The 18,310-nt window shown below is 38.6% G+C and overlaps 1 protein-coding gene across 1 annotated transcript in view; it reads left to right on the top strand.

Annotated features, from left to right (window-relative positions):
• The window catches only part of CEP112 (centrosomal protein 112), a 158,778-nt gene that overhangs the window by 10,942 nt on the left and 129,526 nt on the right, over positions 1-18,310 (top strand). The window contains exons 8-10 of the mRNA XM_030461669.1: positions 5,108-5,155; positions 5,298-5,375; positions 18,099-18,185. Of these exons, the coding sequence (XP_030317529.1) occupies positions 5,108-5,155; positions 5,298-5,375; positions 18,099-18,185 (213 nt within the window). The remainder of the gene's footprint in view (positions 1-5,107; positions 5,156-5,297; positions 5,376-18,098; positions 18,186-18,310) is intronic.

Raw genomic sequence — 18,310 nt, 5'->3', positions numbered from 1 at the left:
ATAGGTGACAAAGCAACTTGTTCAAACATCCCAGCACTTCATTTTAGGTAGAAAGGATACAAAGAGATTTTTACCTCAGGGAAATATCAAAAGGTTTTTTTTTAATCAGGGAGAAAATAATTTTTCATCATTGGAATTCAGCCAGGGAAGGATTTTAACTCTTTAGCTTTTATCAGAAGTGTTCAAGCAGAGGCATCTTCAGCTCTTAAGCACCTGGACACCCAGGAGTTGTCCAGAAGAATTGATCATGGGAAATGTTGTCTAATAAAGGTTTTGGAGAACTTAAACCCAAGAAATACCCCAGTCAGTGGCACACATGTGTTATCTCCTATTTTCTGGGAGAAATTATCCAAGACAGGGTTAAAGCAGATGCAATAAAGGGAATTCTTGGGTGGCTGCAGCAGCAGTGAGTGTTGTGCCTCTTTTCTGTACTTGGCTCCCATCTCCTTGTGTCTCTCCAGTCTAATTCTGCTCCACCATTTCTGTACAAAGCATTTGATTATCTTTTGTATGGTTTCTTGGGTTGGCTGCTTACTCTAAACATACCCACTGGATATGTTGTGGTGTTGGAGGGCAGCAACACAGGAAAAACTTTCCCACAGTGAGCTCCAAGTGGGGATGGGACTTGAAAAAAGAAATTGAGCATCCATGCTGACAAACAATCTTCATGTGCTTTAATGTCCTTCCACTAAGACTGCAGAAGCAGCATTAAAGTGAACTTCCCTCCAAATGATGATGTTAGATAAGAATGTCCTTACTCAAATTTCCTGAAGCTACTCAGCAGTTCTTTCTGGAGGGAACATGCTGGCTGCCTGCATTTGGGAGATTAAAGGAAGAACTTAGGGCAAGGTTCAGTTTAGTTGTTTACCATTTCAAAATCTGAAGTGTTCTTAACTCTTTCATGTGTGGGTTTTTTTTTTTTTTCCCATCCTTGTTTTGAAAACATTTTGTCTTTGAAGAAACTTAAGGGGGAACGTGCACCAAGCCTGCTGGTGCACCAGTGGTTTTGGGTTGGTTGGTTTTTTTTCCTGAATTTTATTATTATTAAAATTCCTGAATTTTATTTATTATTAAAATTAAAAATTTATTATTATGAAAATGAAAATTTATTTATTAATACAATCCCTGAATTTTAACATGCACATTCCTTCTGTTACTGACCTTTAAGAAGCTGCAGTCCTGCATTGCTGAAGATCTGCACATCTTCGGAAACATCTTCCAAACCCCAACTTTGGGACTTTGGAAGTGACAGAATGAAAGGATAACCTGAATGTGGTTGTGGTATTTAATCCAGAAGAGCAGAAGCTTTGGTCTAAGTTTCTGTGTCAGTTTATAGTCTGTTTTCACCCTGAGGGATGGAATATAGTATAGTATAGTCCAGTTCTGGACCCCTCAGTTTAGGAAGGAGATTGAGGTGCTGGAGCAGGTCCAAAGGAGGCAACTGGGCTGGTGAAGGGACTGGAGCACAGACCCTATGAGGAGAGGCTGAGGGAGCTGGGGGTGTTGAGGCTGGAGAAGAGGAGGCTCAGGGGAGACCTCATCACTCTCTCCAACTCCCTGAAAGGAGGTTGGAGCCAGGGGGGGGTTGGGCTCTTTTCCCAGGCAACTCTCAGCAAGACAAGAGGGCAGGGTCTCAAGTTGTGCCAGGGGAGGTTTAGGTTGGAGATGAGAAAGAATTTCTTTCTGGAGAGGGTGATCAGGCATTGGAATGGGCTGCCCAGGGAAGTAGTGGATTCTCCGTGTCTGGAGATATTTCCAAAGAGCCTGGATGTGGCACTGAGTGCCATGGGCTGGGAACTGCAACGGTGGTTCAAGGGTTGGACTTGATGATCTCTGAGGTCCCTTCCAACCCAGCCAATTCTATGATTCTGTGATTTCCTGAGGATGAGTCTTGTGGAGGTATTTCAGGCTCAGAATTGGGCTTTTTCTCCACTGTCCTTGCTTTGGAAGGAACAATTTCAGCTCAGTTTGCTCCTCCTGTCAATGCTTCCATTACTTCTTGTGTTCTATGGAAAAGTTCAGGTTTGACTCCTTTATGTAGAAACAAAACACTAAAATTAAAAGCTACAACTAATTCCATTATGCAGATTTTCTGTTTTTCAGGTTAGGAGAATAACTAGATTTTCAGAAAGCAGATTATTTCTGTGAATAATGGGGATCTCTTCCTGGAGATCTGATCAGCCAAAGCCTCCCCAGTTGGGGCTTGTGAAGATTTAAGAAGGTGCCTGTGCCAATCCTCAGAAATTAAAAGATAGTTTGTTGTCTGTTTGCCTGCTTTACAGACCAGGAGAATCCAAAGTCTTCCCTACAAAGAAATTCAAAATGCCATTTTTGTTAAGAAGTGGTATTTACAAATGAGAGTTCAGTCCTAGTTCAAATAAAGATGTCTTTCATGGTGACATTTATTTGGTTCCTGCTCTTAAATAAAGCCTGAGATTTACTGTTCTTCTCATGGCAGCCCTTCAGTTCCATCCATATGTATTTTGGTTTGTCTTTGACCTTTTGCTTATTATTTTAAAATTTGCATGTTTCTCATAAATACAAGCTTTTTTCTTTTTTGGGCATTCTTTATTGTGATATTCCCCCTTTAATGTGGGATAATTTTGGGAACAAGAAGTTTTGCAGAAGACCAGCATAAAAAGAATGAATGTTGAGACATTAAATGTTTACAGATCAGTTTAAGTGGATATAATCCACAACAAGTAACAAAGTGGGAACATTTAACTTCAAAGCACATATGGCTGCTGTTACAAAAGCAAAAAATGCAAGACTTGGGCCATGCAAAGTATTAGAGACACATTTTCCTTCTTTCTCAGAAAAAGGAGGGTATACCTTAGCTTTTGAGATGGGTTTTGAAATAAAGACTATAAACAGCTTAAACATAAATTAAATATTTCAATTAATGAGACGTATTTAAAATAGTTTTTAGCTTGAAAAAAGGAAAAGTAAAGGATGAATATTAATTTTGCATGAAAGGGAGGGCTTTGGGGAAATATTTAAGCCTTTGAAATCAGGTTCTGGAGCCTTTTAACCTTCAAATTCCACCAGGGGTGGGTAAGGGCTGCCCAGGTTTGCAGGGAGCAGCTCAGACCTTGGTGCAGCCCTGGGTGTCACCATTGGTCTGTGGGATGGATGGGGAAGCAGAATCCTTCTAGAAGAAAGCAAGAATATATAATTAAAATTAAAGAATTTTTGATTAAAAATTTGGAGGTCCAAGTCTGTAGGGTAGAGTCTTCCTCAGTTTTTCTCATTTAGGATTTCTGTGCTTTTAATTTCAGTCTCTTCCTTTGTTTCACCATCTTGGGTGGTTAATGCCCCATTCCTGTATCCTCTCCTCTTCTGGAAGTTAATTTTAGCTTTTGAGCTAAAAGGGAGGGCTTTGGGGAGATATTGAAGCCTTTGAAATCAGGTTCTGGAGCCTTTTAACCTCCAAATTCCACCAGGGGTGGGTGAGGGCTGCCCAGGTTTGCAGGGAGCAGCTCAGACCTTGGTGCAGCCCTGGGTGTCACCATTGGTCTGTGGGATGGATGGGGAAGCAGAATCCTTCTAGAAGGAAGCAGGAATATATAATATAAGTAAAATTAAAGAGTTTTCACTTAAAAATTTGGAGGTCCAAGTCTGTAGGGTAGAGTCTTCCTCAGTTTTTCTCATTTAGGATTTCTGTGCTTTTAATTTCAGTCTCTCCATTTGTTTCACCACTATCTTGGGTGGTTAATGCCCCATTTCTGTATCCTCTCCTCTTCTGGAAGTTATTTTTGTCTTTTTAGTAAACTCCTTGGCATAAAAACCTGGTTATTTGTTAAATTATTGATTACCTTCTGCTTTCACCTGTAGTATTAAAATATCAGAGAATGCTGTTGATAGAAATGTATATGTTAAATGTCTACAACTACTTCTGGGTGAAACGTGATGATTCTGCATATAGAAATCCTACATAACCTTTCAGGACAGGAAATGAATAATACTGCATCAAATTGAAATTTCAGAGAGATTGAACCTCTTTTTCAGTGATAAATCCAACACAGAAATTTATTCAATAATACTAGAGAAAGTGCAAGCTTTTGATGTATTTGCCATACCTCAGAGATCAATTTAATCTTTTTTTTGGGGGGAAAAAATAGAGTAACTGTTGTAAGGTGTGTATTGCCATCACATTCATGTTCCAAATCTCCCTGCCATATTTGACAGGATTATTCCCTGGAAAGCTTTTCCTGGGTGTTATGCATTCCCTGGGATGTGATGTTTGAGCCTCATCATCTGAGAAGATTCCAAAGATTGAGCTGTCTGATAGAGGATGTGGGTTTTGACCAATGTTTTGTATTCAGCTCTTAAAAATAGTGTTTTAAAGAGCTACTTTAATTAAACAGTACTGTTAATGAATGATTTCCTTATGCTTTGTGTCTATGACTTCCAGATGTGGATGTTGTTTCAATGCGCTCAACTAATTTCCCAAAAACACTGCATTAAAATCATTCTAATTGTGAATTTAGCCCAGCTTTATACTGATTTAAATGAAAATTTATCCACTAAAGTTGGAAATAGTTTGCATGAGCTACGTGTTTAGCTGCCAAGTTATTTTGAAACGTGCATAGATGGAATTTTTACAGCCACGAAGGCTTGGGATAAAAAGTGCAATTTTTCATTCATTTGCATAGGTAACACTACAAATTTTAAGTTTGCTGAATAGGTCAGAGCCAACAAAATGATCTATTCTGGAGAATTTCCCTTTCTATACCTTGTGAAATATGGCAGGATGTTATTGGACCTAAACCCCACAGATTATTATATAATGAATATATATTAGTGCATCAATATATTAATATTTTATTGTTTTATTAATTTAATATATGAATACACCAATATATTCTACACTAATATACTATATATATAATATATATAATATAATATACACTAATACATTAATATATTATTAAATCTGGGTTATTTTTGCTCTTTTGAGTGATGCACCCAAAGTTGCCATTGGAACTTTTGGGATCTATAGAGTTACTTGGGAAACTTTGGGGGCTATATAAAGTTATTTCTTACTGTCTCTATAAATAATGAGCCAATACTGACACGATTACTTTTTGTCTAACTTGGTTTCCAGTTAGAAAATCCAAGATATTTGCGGGAAAAACCGATGCCAATGTCTTTGGTAGGTGCTTTTATTCCCTTGGTATTTTATAAGGCTAAAGAAATATGCTTTAATATTTGTTAATTTCTGGTTGGAATTGATTTAACTTGGACTTGCTGCTTGGAACTTAATATGTTATTTTGCAACTTTTTCTCATTAACAGACCAGCCCCAGAGTCAGCCTAGGAAGCAGCAGCTGTTTTCATGATGAGCAGACCCTGTTTCGGATGTATAAAAAAGAGGTAAGGTTCCACTTGGTCTTTTTAGAGCAAGAAACTTACCCCCAAATTCAAAAATAGGGCATTTGCTTTGGAAATTATACTCACCAAGCTGTTACTGCCTAAAAGTCTCATGGAAGAGAGTTTTGACTGAAGTGCCAGAGCTTTTCATTAATACTTAATGTATTTCCCAATTACCAGATTATCTGAACAAATTTACTGTGTCCAGTTCTGGGCCCCTCAGTTTAAGAAGGATGTAGAGGTTCTGGAACAGGTCCAAAGGAGGGCAACCAGGCTGGTGAAGGGACTCGAGCACAGGCCCTATGAGGAGAGGCTGAGAGAGCTGGGGCTGTTCAGCCTGAAGAAGAGGAGGCTCAGGGGAGACCTCATTGCTGTCTACAACTACCTGAAAGGAGGCTGTAGCGAGGTGGGAACTGGACTCTTTTCACAGACGACCTTCAACAAGACAAGAGGACACAGTCTTAAGTTGTGCCAGGGGAGGTTTAGGTTAGATATTAGAAAGAATTTCTTCACGGAGAGGGTGATCAGGCTATGGAATGAACTGCCCGGTGAGGTGGTAGATTCTCCGTCCCTGGAGACATTTAAAAAGAGCCTGGATGTGGCACTCAGTGCCATGGTCTAGCAACTGCTCCGGTGGGTCAAGGGTTGGACTCGATGATCTCTGAGGTCCCTTCCAACCCGGCTAATTCTGTGATTCTGTGATTCTGTAATAACAATTTAATAGCAAATTTTCTAACAAATTTACTCTTCCTTTGAAGGAATTTTTACTGTAGAAGAGTTGAAATTCTAGGAATTTTCCAAACTACTTTCTGGCCAAAGCAATGGAACCCTTGTTTTAATCATGAGTTTTCTTTACTTTCTCTATCCCTTCAGAAATCTGCAGAACTTGACCCTGTTTCTAGTAGTACCTACATCCCTCATCTAGTTCTAATTCCCTTTTATCCTTATGGGGTTTTTTATTATTTATTTGTAATATATTTATATATATATAAATTTATTTTTATATATAGCATTAATTGGTGAGATTCCATTGAGAGCTCACCTGTGTTATTCATCCATTCAGTGTTATTTTCTCCTGAACACATACAAAAATAAAGTTTTGTGGGTTTTTTTTTTACCTTTTTCATAGTTAAGGGATGTTGTGCACCTATGATATTTTTGTCACAAGATACCCAGTTCTTTTGAAGCATCAGTATTGAGCTAAAACTCAAATGAACAATATATTTATCACAGATATTTCAGATTCATTTGAAACGATGAAATTATTGCATATTTCTCTTGGACAATCAGTGAATCACTGATCTGGTGGTCCAGACTTCATGGAATATGAACATGTATCAAAAAAGGGTAAAAAAAACCAACCTAGAACTCTGAATTTTCTGCATTCAGCCATAAGCTCTTGGGAAATGGAGGCATGGACACAGTTAAGTTCATAGAATCATAGAACTGGCTGGGTTGGAAGAGACCTCAGAGATCATCAAGTCCAACCCTTGATCCACTCCCACTGCAGTTCCCAGCCCATGGCACTGAGTGCCACATCCAGGCTCTTTGGAAATATCTCCAGACACGGAGAATCCACTACTTCCCTGGGCAGCCCATTCCAATGCCTGATCACCCTCTCCAGAAAGAAATTCTTTCTAATCTCCAACCTAAACCTCCCCTGGCACAACTTGAGACCCTGCCCTCTTGTCTTGTCTTGGACGTGATGGCAGGAGTCAGATGGAATGCAATGCTTCTCTTTCATTCCTTTTTTCTCAGTTTTTCCAATGATACTGAAAATAATTCATCCCACATGGTTCTCATAGAATCATAGAATAGAAGGATTCCATAGAATCATTGGAAGGGACCTCAGAGATCATCAAGTCCAACCCTTGAACCACCGTTGCGGTTGCTAGACCATGGCACTCAGTGCCACATCCAGGCTCTTTGGAAATATCTCCAGACACGGAGAATCCACTACTTCCCTGGGCAGCCCATTCCAATGCCTGATCACCCTCTCCAGAAAGAAATTCTTTCTCATCTCCAACCTAAGCCTCCCCTGGCACAACTTGAGACCCTGCCCTCTTGTCTTGCTGAGAGTTGCCTGGGAAAAGAGCCCAACCCCCCCCTGGCTCCAACCTCCTTTCAGGGAGTTGGAGAGAGTGATGAGGTCTCCCCTGAGCCTCCTCTTCTCCAGCCTCAACACCCCCAGCTCCCTCAGCCCTTCCTCACAGGACTTGTGCTGGATCCCTTCACAGCCTCCTTGCTCTTCTCTGGAGTTAATTAATTAACTAAAAAAATTGAATAATGGATGTGAAAAGGCTACTTTGATGTAGCTGGCAGCTGAATTTGATGCTTTTTTAAGCAGGTGATATGGAGGTTGCACAATTCTTGTGCTTCTCACTTTCTCTGGTCTCATCTTGGCTGCTCTCTTGTATTGCCAATGTTCAGACCACCAGTGCCTCAGGATAAGGCAAGGTTTCATAAGATGTGAAAATAGACCCAAAAAAATAAATGAATTGAAAGCACAATGTTGTCATTTAAATAATATTTTCAAATTAAATAAACAGGAATTCATGCCAAGTAGCTGCATAAAATACTCAGCAAATGCTTCTTGAGCTCAGTGGAAAAATCCTCTAAACCACACAGTAAAAATCCAGGATTTTTGCTAATGGTACTCAACTGTGGGCTGGTTTAAACTGGAAATGTTATAGACAGTATTTCACAACCACCATGTGTGTGCTATTAAGTAGAAAACTTAAATGTGTTTTCATCTTATTTTGTTTGTGAAGCTCAATTAAGAATAAAGCCTTTTCATTTCTAGAACGTAAATATATTAGGGGAAAAATAGTGCTGAGCAGAAGAGCTTTGGTAAACCTTTCACTGTTTCCAACCTCTTTGTAGCAGAACAGGAGAACATAAAATAGGATAAGTGGTTTTTTTTTGCTTTTAACCTTTAGACCTTTGTTCATAAACCATTCCTGCACCTGTTTGGGCTCTGTAATGCTAAACACATGGCCATTCTCAGGGATAACCACATCACAGATTTATGAAAATGTGAGTGTCATCAGGCAGGGGGTTTTACTCATCTTTTCCCCAAATCCTTCTGACACGGATTAAACTGTTTGGGAAACTGTCATTACCAAAAATTCATGGGTTCAGACAAGGGAGATGCAACAAAACAACAAACATCTCAGTTTTCAGCAGGCCAGCAAAGCAGAACAGATGCCACGACTGCTTTATCTTGAGAAATAGGAAAAAAAAGCATCCCTTTGAACTTCACCTCCAGTCATCTGGAGTTACCACCCTGCCCTCCACGGAGCAGAGGAGGGAATGGGAAGAATAGCTTCCAATTTGGGTTTTTTTCAGAAAAACAGAATCAGTACCACTGCTAATTTATTGCTTTGAAATTCTTCTAGGACTAAGAAACAGATTGAAAATTAATTAAAGGATTATGTTTTGTTGACCTTTCTCAACTTGTTTATCTGATGCATCTTGTACACAAGTTTTAGTGTGTCTTTAAAGTTCTGTTTCTTAATTTTTAGTTTTGTCAGTCTTAGTTTTTCTCAGCCTTTTTCTCAATCTTTCTATTTCTGTAAGCAGAGATATTTACCTAGACTCAGCAAATGAAACCAAAACAAATCCAAAGCAAGAATATTGGAAATAATTTTCTTTGAAGTTGAAGGTTATCACAAACACCAGGACTAAATTTGTCCTGAGGTACACACCAACTCTTAAATAATTATTTTTTTTAAGGCAAACTGACAAGCTTGATACTTTGTGCAGTGATGGTGTGACCAAGCTCCCTCTGTCTGGGTTAACCCAATGCTTCTGTTGATTTTATCACTCTGCTTCTCTCACTTTTCTGGTTTGATTTTTGGACATTCAGTGATCATGGGTGGTTTTGCAGCTTCCTATATAATATAAAGCAGTCTGGCAGAACCCACTTTCCTTCCTACAATCAGCTGGATTAGTTAGGGCAGTGCAGCTGGAGGGAGGGGGTGAGTTTTCTGCATTATTCCTGCAGGATAATTTCCACTAGGACTGAGGAAGAGATGAGCTAGGTAGTTCAAGATAACTTAAGATTGTAGTGAATAGGAAAAAGATGTCATTTTCCCCTGAAAATGGAAATTCATGGATTGAAGACTGGAAGCAAGATAAAAAGGAAGAGGGAAGTGGGTTGGGGGTTTTTTTGTAAGCAAGAATTACATGTTTAAGATAGGGTTTTTTTAAAAAAAACCACTATATAGAACCTTTATCTTTCTAATAATCTTGTGGCTGAGCACTCACATTTCTTTGCATGACAAATTGTGTTTATAAAGCTCATCAAGCTAAATATGTGGTGTTACTTCACCAAAAGTATCACCATGCTGCAGGGATGATGTTGTACTCAAGCCTTGGCCTGGCTAAAAGTGTTCTGAATTGCAGGTGGTGAAAGCAGCAGATTTATTTCTCACTTCTCTGGCAAGAGATTATAACTTGAAGAGGGTTGTGAAAGGGCTGTGGTACAGATTTCCTGCAACAGGGACCATACGTAGAATGTAGAGGAAAAAAATGCAGGGAGAAAAAGAAAAAGTTGTAGGATTTAGGAGGGAGAGTGAATAAAAATTGCTGGTGGGGTTTTAGGAGAGACAAAACCCCCCAAAATGGGAACTTGAAGGTGATAAAACAGGGAGTTAGGAGATGCTGATCAGTGAGCTTTGTCCTTTTGGGTTTTATTTCTTCCTCCTAATTGCTCTGTTCTATAGGAGAGTATTTAAAGACATGAATTAAATGTTTAATGCTTGCCAAATTAAAGGCAATAAATAAAACTATTATAGAGACAGTTTCCTAAAAGGACTCTTGTAATAAAACGAAGGTTTTACCAACATAAAATTAGCTTGTGCTTTTATTGAGCTGCATCAGTGGTTTGATATTTTTTTCCTCATTGAAAACAGGTATTTTGTTCATATCTTCCAGTAATGGTAACAAAATATTGTTCTTTTATATAATGAAATAAAAGTGTTTGTTCCATGTGTATGTATGTCTCAAGTTGAAATGGATATAGATGGATGTGGATACATAAAGGAAGTTATTTAGGCATCTAACAGGGCTGCTTATCCTGATTTTAAGCTCCCAGGTATTTGCTAATAATAGGAGAGAGGATTTTGATGGGCTTTCTGAAAACCTTTGGGTTGCAAAGACATCTCTAGGTGGGCCCAGGACTTGAACCTTGCAACAACTGGAGCTCCAGGTGTCAATTTTTTTCTTCTTCTGATCCTTTTTTTCTTTACCTTGTTAGGTTTTTAATTCTACTGCACGTCCAAAATGTAAGAATTCATGTTACTACTATGTTGGAGCAAGTGTGAACCATAAGAAGGGGCAAGAAAATATAAAAATGGCAGATATGGTGTGATTATTACTTTCATCTTAAGTTTGTTTTTTAGGGTTTTTTTGATGGTGGTTTTTCCAGTTGCTTTTAACAACTTGGCTCTGAAACTACTTTATTCCCATTAAAAATCTGCCAAGCAGTGTGACTGCCAATATTCTCCGGTTCATTTGGATTTTCTCCTTTTTTTTCCCCACAAACCTGATGTCTATTTTGAACGTGGGGTCTGATTTATGTGGAGAATTCAGTTACTAAGGGAATCTTCCCACCACGTGATCATTCTGAAGAGTCATCTCATACTTCAGGGTTAAAAAACAAAGCAATCTTGACTTGTGTTAACATGATTCCTGGCTGATTAATGTCCTGTTCCTAAGAACATCTGCAAGTTGTCCATTGTCTTCCATGTGAGGAAATCCCATTTTGCCTTCCTTTGATAACTCTTCAGAATTGCAATGTAATAAACCCCAAACTTTATTTTATTGCTCGACTGGTGAGGCACAAAGTGTGTGTCAGGATGAGAGATGCTTTCAAAAACTGCCTTGTGATTTATAATTCCTGATACTAATTGGGCTGGTCCTGGAGATGTATATGTACACTTATTTATTTATTTCTTTGGCAATAGTTTGGGAACTGTGTCTTTAATTATTGCACATATGTGCTGGAGACATTGAGAAAGATCAAAGAGGTAGGTTAGCAATTCAAACTAGTGTTTTAACCAGTAGAATGTCCAGATGGTTGCCAAGCAGCTGGGAATTAATCTGTTGCTGCATGATTAATATCTACCACAAAACAGCAAAAAAAAAAAAAAGTTTGACTTTTTTTACATTTATAGATCCTGTTATTTAAAGGAGAAAAGAAATGGGAAATGTAGATGCTGCACACTCTTGTTTTACATATTGCACTTGTGAAATAAAGGTAGGAGTACAATTAGAATGGCTCTTAGGAGATCCTAAAATAACTGTAAAAAGTTCAGTAGCTGCTGACATCCAACACATTGAAAATAAGTAATAACTTGGGGGAAAAAATAAAAAGTGGTGTGGGCTGCTTTACAGGAATTAGCATTAGGCAGAATTCCATGAAGTTTTCAAGTATCTACTATTTTATGTCCAGCTTTTACTAACCCCCTCTGAAATCAGTATTATTTCTTTGTTCAGTTCAAGTGGGAAGAGAGCTTGTTGCATTTTTGAGTTGTTTTTTATGCAATTGCATCTGACCAGTTATTGCCCTCCCTGCATGAGCTTTCATGTTTTCTAAACACGTTTTAACCTTTTTTTTTTTTTTGGTATTTACTGATGTTGGAGTCTGTACTACAAATAGAGTGGGACACTTGCCACTCCAAATAAAGCTGCTCAGTAATGTGCTGTGCTGCTAACATGTGTGTGTTGTTTTTTTAGCTATGTAAAACATCCATTGTAGTAAAAATACCATTTCAAGTTATTACAGTTGGAACACAAAGCTTTGTGCTTTCCTCTCTATTCCCACCACCCCCAACTTGGAAATCTATGAAAAATACATTGTTCTTTCATGAAAGAGCCTCGTGGCATTTACATGAGAATAAGAACAATTCTCCATTCAATTATTTTTCAGTATACAGCAAATGTGTATTAATGTTCAGTGTCATTAAAAAATTCAGACAGGGGAAAGCTGTTATGATTTGGTTTAGGACAAAGACTTTCATTTTTAGTTAAAAATGGGGTGAGATGATACCAATTTTTATTTCAGTGAATATCTAGTTTCTCTTCAAAGAGGACCCTGTAAAAAAATATCAACTGGAAATAGCAGCTGGAGTGGTTTTAAAGAGTGAAGATAGAAAGAAGGTTAGATATGTGGAGAGAAGGATAAATGGTTGTTAGGTCAAATAATATAGTCCAGATCATAAACATTGGCTCTTGTGGAGGAACCTTTGAATCTGGGCAAAATGCCATGTTTATACATGGTTTTTTTACATTCTAATTTCTCTCTTACTTGGTTCATACTGCTTTTCCTTCAGTCTCTCTGCTTGTCCAGACTGTAAACTCTTTGCTACAGAGATTTTACAGGACATTGGTTTCACCTTAGGCATTGCAGTGTATGCAAATAGTGATGATATTCAACACAAAATCAGGAGTGGTTGAGGGATCTGCTCTTTCAAAATGTAGTTGAATATTTTATTTTTTGGAAAATTTCTATGTTAGGCTTGGAGGATGAGCACAAACATCAGGGAAAAAAGGCCAATGTTAATGGGAATCCCAGATGGAAAACCTGCTTTTATTGTATGCAGTGTTCCACTTGGAAAAATATTATTTATTGCTTCCTTTAATTTATAGGATTTGTTGCTAAAGTCTGATAGGGCCTTGGAAATTTCAATCAAGTCAAAACAGCTAAGGGCCAAAAATAGACACCACCATCTCCCCTGCCCCTCCCTGGACATTTTTGGGGAAATGTCTATATCTGAAACAGTGAGAAACAATGACCCTTGATACTTCAAAGAGTCCCCTTTGCATATCATAAAAGTTCTTTATGTCCTTTATGTCCTGGATAGTATAGAGTCCCATTAATCATGGGAACCTCACAGAGCCTCAGGGAGATGCAAGTACTGGTTCTGTCCCCAGAACTCCTCTTAAACTGATAACCTGTGAAGAAAAGCAAACTTTTCAAGCATGTATTTGATTTTTTTCTCAGGAAAAGATTCATCCTCTCCTATCTTGCTCTTTTTAAGGAGTTGGGTAGGGCTGCATGCTTGTGCATAGACCTGCATTGCTTTGCCTTGGCACAGCTTAGGTGTCCAGGTTTTACCCTGTGATCTGCTACCCAGAAGGTGTCCACATCAGGTCTGCTTTATGTTTTGCTCAAATCTTGAGACTCCTTCACCTGTTATCCCTCAGGAAAACTCCTTAGAATAAACCTAAGTGAGCAACAGGCATGAGAGTTGTAACCTCCTTTCAGAAAATAATTCTTCCTCTTGCCTGCCTTTTAGATTTTGAGTAAAGATCTTTAAACTCTCCTGTACTATGCTCTCCTTAAATAGCATCTGCAAGAAAAGTCAAACCAGTTTGGGCTTTTAAGACCTGGATTATATCTGATCCTTTGCTCATGGATCACAATCATTGTGTGAAAGATGAGTTGTATTTCTGTAGGCATCTTCCACGTTTCCCTACTTTCTTTTCATTTCTCTTTTCATTTAAAAAGACTTCAAGAGTAGTTATTGATCCTCAGAATTGTTTGAGCAAGTGAGCAGAAGCTGCTCCTTCATATGATGGGATGTTGAGCTCTAAATCTGGTGACAAGTGTGCTCACTACATCCAAGTGCAATGAAGTTCAAAGTGAGCAGAGTTTCTTCCACATGCTGTAAACTTGGCACAAGTTTTTCAGCAGTTCAGGTTTAAATTGGACACCCAGTTCCAGTATGAAGAAATTCTATATTTACTGTAGAAATTTGTCTTAATAGTTACAAAGTATGAATTTCTTTCCTTTTTTTTCCACTCAAGTGATTTTTCTTTTAGATATTAAGGGAGTTATTCTGACTCCTGAATGGTTCTGAATGTTGAAATTATTGATATATCTTAAAGCTAATCTTAAAAACTTGTGAGAGTACAATATAAGCAAAACAATAACACAATAACTTACTGTTATGATGAGAAATACACTATTCCAAATCACTTTTACCTCCATGTCTTTACATGTAATCAATCTCAAATATTTTGCACGTACAGCACCTGCTGCCTTGGCCTGCCTGTATAGTTTAAAAAAACCCTATTGATTTATTTATTTTTTTAAACCCTGGATGCAAAGATTGAGTAAACACAGCTCAGTAGAAAGTTCTAGTTGTTTGTTGGTTTTGTTGCTTAAGAACCCTTTTCCTTGTATGAAAATATCAAAGCTTTGCATTGTGCGCTGATTCCTTTTAACACCAAGACAAGCAAAGTTTTGTCAGAAGATCCCCAAGTCATTGTTCTACATTGTTAGTTCTGACTTTGAAGTTCTCATTTCTTGTTTACATCCTTCTCCTCCTTCCTCCCTCCCCCATATATTCATAGATTTGAAAACAAATCTGGCTCTGTTGTCAACTATTCCTTCCCCCAAATCTCTGATGGATGTTAAACCTTCAAGATGCCACCTCTGGCCTGGGAGTGATCCCCCTGTAATGAAGAGAAGTGAAGAGTACTCTGGAGTTCAAAGCTCTGGCTGATGAGTTTTGTTGGGCTACTTATTGATTTACTTTTTTTAAATCAGGGATTTAAACGTTTTGACAAATTTTTGTAAGTGGTGACAAGGTGAACGCTTGGCTCGTGTCATGAAAAACTCAGATCCTGCCTTTTTCTTGCCCAAGATTTATGACACTTGCAGATTAGGCTCCCCTGGTTTGTTTGACAGTTATTATTTATTATTTTCATGGCACCTAACAAGTGCTGTGAAAAGACAGGACAGTGAAATGATGAAACTCTTTTTCAGGTAACTACTTGCTCGTTTTGGTTTTTTTTTTTTAAATTAGGAAAAAAAATGTGACTAGGCACATAAAAGCAGTTGTGTTGATACCAACCTCCATGGCTTTAAATAACAGGACCAGAACAGATGTTTGACATCAGTAATGTTTACATGGCCTTAGGGTTTAATTGCCTCAGACTCTTTTTAAGGAGAGTAAACAATGACAGAAATCCAAAGGAATGATGTTCAGGCAACAGCAAGGGCTGCATTTCATACATAGCTGCCAACTTCTCAGCTCTAGCTAAATATCTCCACTTCTTTTTGTGTCTGAGTGCTAAGATGCCATAAATTTCATGTTCTCTGCTGCCTCTTGGCTGGTAATAAAAGCTATTAAAATAGATGAGCATGAATGCAGTTAATTGCTTGTAACATGGTGAATGACTCTTAGTGGTTTTTATATGTTTTCTCTATGACTTCCAAAGGTCTTCAATACTCTTGTAGGTGATTTTCTCTCTCAAAATGTGTTTAAGAAATAAAGTGAAACACTGAAGTGCAAAGGGTGTTCATAAAGAAGTTGAACATAAAGTTTCCCAGTGCTGTTGCACAGGAAATGGAGAGAATTCAGCAAATGAGGTTTGACATTTGGAACTACAGATACTGAGTTGGTTTGGTCTGGTTTTAATTAGAAAGATATTCTTTTATCAAACCCAGAATTTAATAATGTGTTTAAACTTTGAAATGGGTGGGGAGAAGGTTCCCTCCCAGTTGTGATGAGCTTCTTTGCTTCAAGCCCTGCCTTAATGAGATCATTTTGAAAAATGGATTTATATGACTCAATTGTTTTAGCAACTTCTGCAGGGAGATCTTGGGAGATCTTGGATTTTTATAGCTCACATGTTCAAGTCATGATGTAGTCATGTTTTCAAGTCCCAATAAACAAACATCACACAAAATAATAATATAAAAGAAACTAATTTGCAGAGTGTTTATTGTTTGTATGTTAGATAAAGCTGCATGCTTAAATTCCAACTTCTGATAAGTCAAAGGCATAAAACTAAAGGCAGAATGAATAATTCTTGGTTCCTTCAGAGTTTGTCAGCTGAGATTATTAGAAGTTAGGTTCTTAGTTGATCTAAACAAAAATCTGAGAGCTGAAAGTTGCTGGATGGTGAGGGGACTCCAGCTGCTGGCTGGGTGCATCTCAGCACCAGGGGCTCTTGGAACATCCAAAAGGCAAATAGAAATTTTTTTTCTGTTGACAACAGACCACTTCAAGCTGTGTCCTGGTGAGATGTTGGTACTTACACTCCAGTATTTTTGCTCTGCTCTTTCTAAAGTGAAAGGGGAGTCATAGAATCGACTGGGTTGGAAGGGACCTCAGAGATCATCAAGTCCAACCCTTGATCCACTCCCCCCGTGGTTCCCAGCCCATGGCACTCAGTGCCACATCCAGGCTCTTTGGAAAGATCTCCAGACACGGAGAATCCACTACTTCCCTGGGCAGCCCATTCCAATGCCTGATCACCCTCTCCAGAAAGAAATTCTTTCTCATCTCCAACCTAAACCTCCCCTGGCACAACTTGAGACCCTGCCCTCTTGTCTTGCTGAGAGTTGCCTGGGAAAAGAGCCCAACCCCCCCTGGCTCCAACCTCCTTTCAGGGAGTTGGAGAGAGTGATGAGGTCTCCCCTGAGCCTCCTCTTCTCCAGCCTCAACACCCCCAGCTCCCTCAGCCTCTCCTCAAAGGAACTGTGCTCGAGTCCCTTCACCAGCCCAGTTGTCTCCTTTGGACCTGCTCCAGGACCTCAATCTCCTTCCTGAGCTGAGGGGCCCAGAACTGGACACAGGACTCAAGCTGTGGCCTCCCCAGAGCTGAGCACAGGGGCAGAATCCCTTCCCTGGACCTGCTGGCCACGCTGTTCCTGAGCCAGCCCAGGATGCCATTGGCCTTCTTGGCCACCTGGGCACACTGCTGGCTCCTGTTCAGCTTCCTGGCAATCCAGACTCCCAGGTCCCTTTCTGCCACTCTGTGCCCAGCCTGGAGCTCCCCATGGGGTTGTTGTGGCCAAAGTGCAGGGCCCGGCACTTGGCCGTGTTGAACCTCATCCCGTTGGAGTCCTTGGGATCCATCACTCTGGGGAAGCTTTTCTGTCTCCTTTGCTTTCTGAAGAGCAGAAATGATGAAATGCAGAAGTGAAATAGTTTGACTCTGCCCTTGAGGTGTCACTTCTGGTTTTTAGAAAACTCTGAGAAGCATAAAATACCTGTCAGATTTGCAGAGTCCTGGAGGCATCTTCAGTGGCGGGGTGAAATTATGCAAAAGATTTAAAAATCCTGTGAAGGTGAAAACAAAAACTGAGCAAAAAGTGGGAAATGTCTTCTTGTGTCAGAGGGGTTCAAGTCCTTTGCTTTGAACAAACACAGCAGCAGCAGGAAATGTATTTTAAGAATCAAATTTGGCAAGAATATCCTTAATCCCTTTATACGTAACCTTTAAAGGAAATGTGTTTGTAATGTGAAATCTATGAATAAGGGAAGACAAACAAAAATAAACATGCATCTGGGCTAAAGGACATTCTTTGTATAAACGTAACACCTGCCTAAAGAATAAAAACAAGTTTACCATGTTTGGTGCATTAGCAGAAAAATTAGAAGTTTTATTAGCATGTGTTTATTTAACTGAAGGAAGATTGTTTTTTCTGGACAGTAGCAGTTTGGGGTTTTTTCCAACAAAACATATTACAAAAACATTTCCTAAAAAAATATTTAGGTTGAGATCTTTTGTAATAGTTTACTAAAAGAAATATGAAAACATCGAGAGATTGGATATAGATTATTTTTTTTTTCCATAGGAGTTATTTGTTAGTCACTTCCCATTGCCTTCTTAAAATATAAGTGAATAATATAAAAGCCTGAAAGGTCATTAGTGTAATTTTTAAAAATGAAGTTGTATGTCTGTTCTATTTTGCTTTTAAAGCTGGAGATGAAAATGAAAATATCAGAAGGTAGATTTCATGAAGAAAAACTTACATTACAGAAGAAGCATGATGTTGAAGTTCAAAAGGTAAGAGGTATTTTTATTTTTTTCAAAGACTGTATATAAAACTAAATAATAGAGTGATTATAATAAATAATTTGGAATTGTACTTTTTCACAATTGTAATTCATCTTCCTTTAAAGTAAGTTTGT

This window comes from Calypte anna, chromosome 18 (genome assembly GCF_003957555.1).
Source record: "Calypte anna isolate BGI_N300 chromosome 18, bCalAnn1_v1.p, whole genome shotgun sequence".
Lineage (NCBI taxonomy): Eukaryota > Metazoa > Chordata > Aves > Apodiformes > Trochilidae > Calypte > Calypte anna.
The sequence above is the reverse complement of the archived record's forward strand: the minus strand, read 5'-3'. Positions and strand labels throughout refer to the sequence as shown.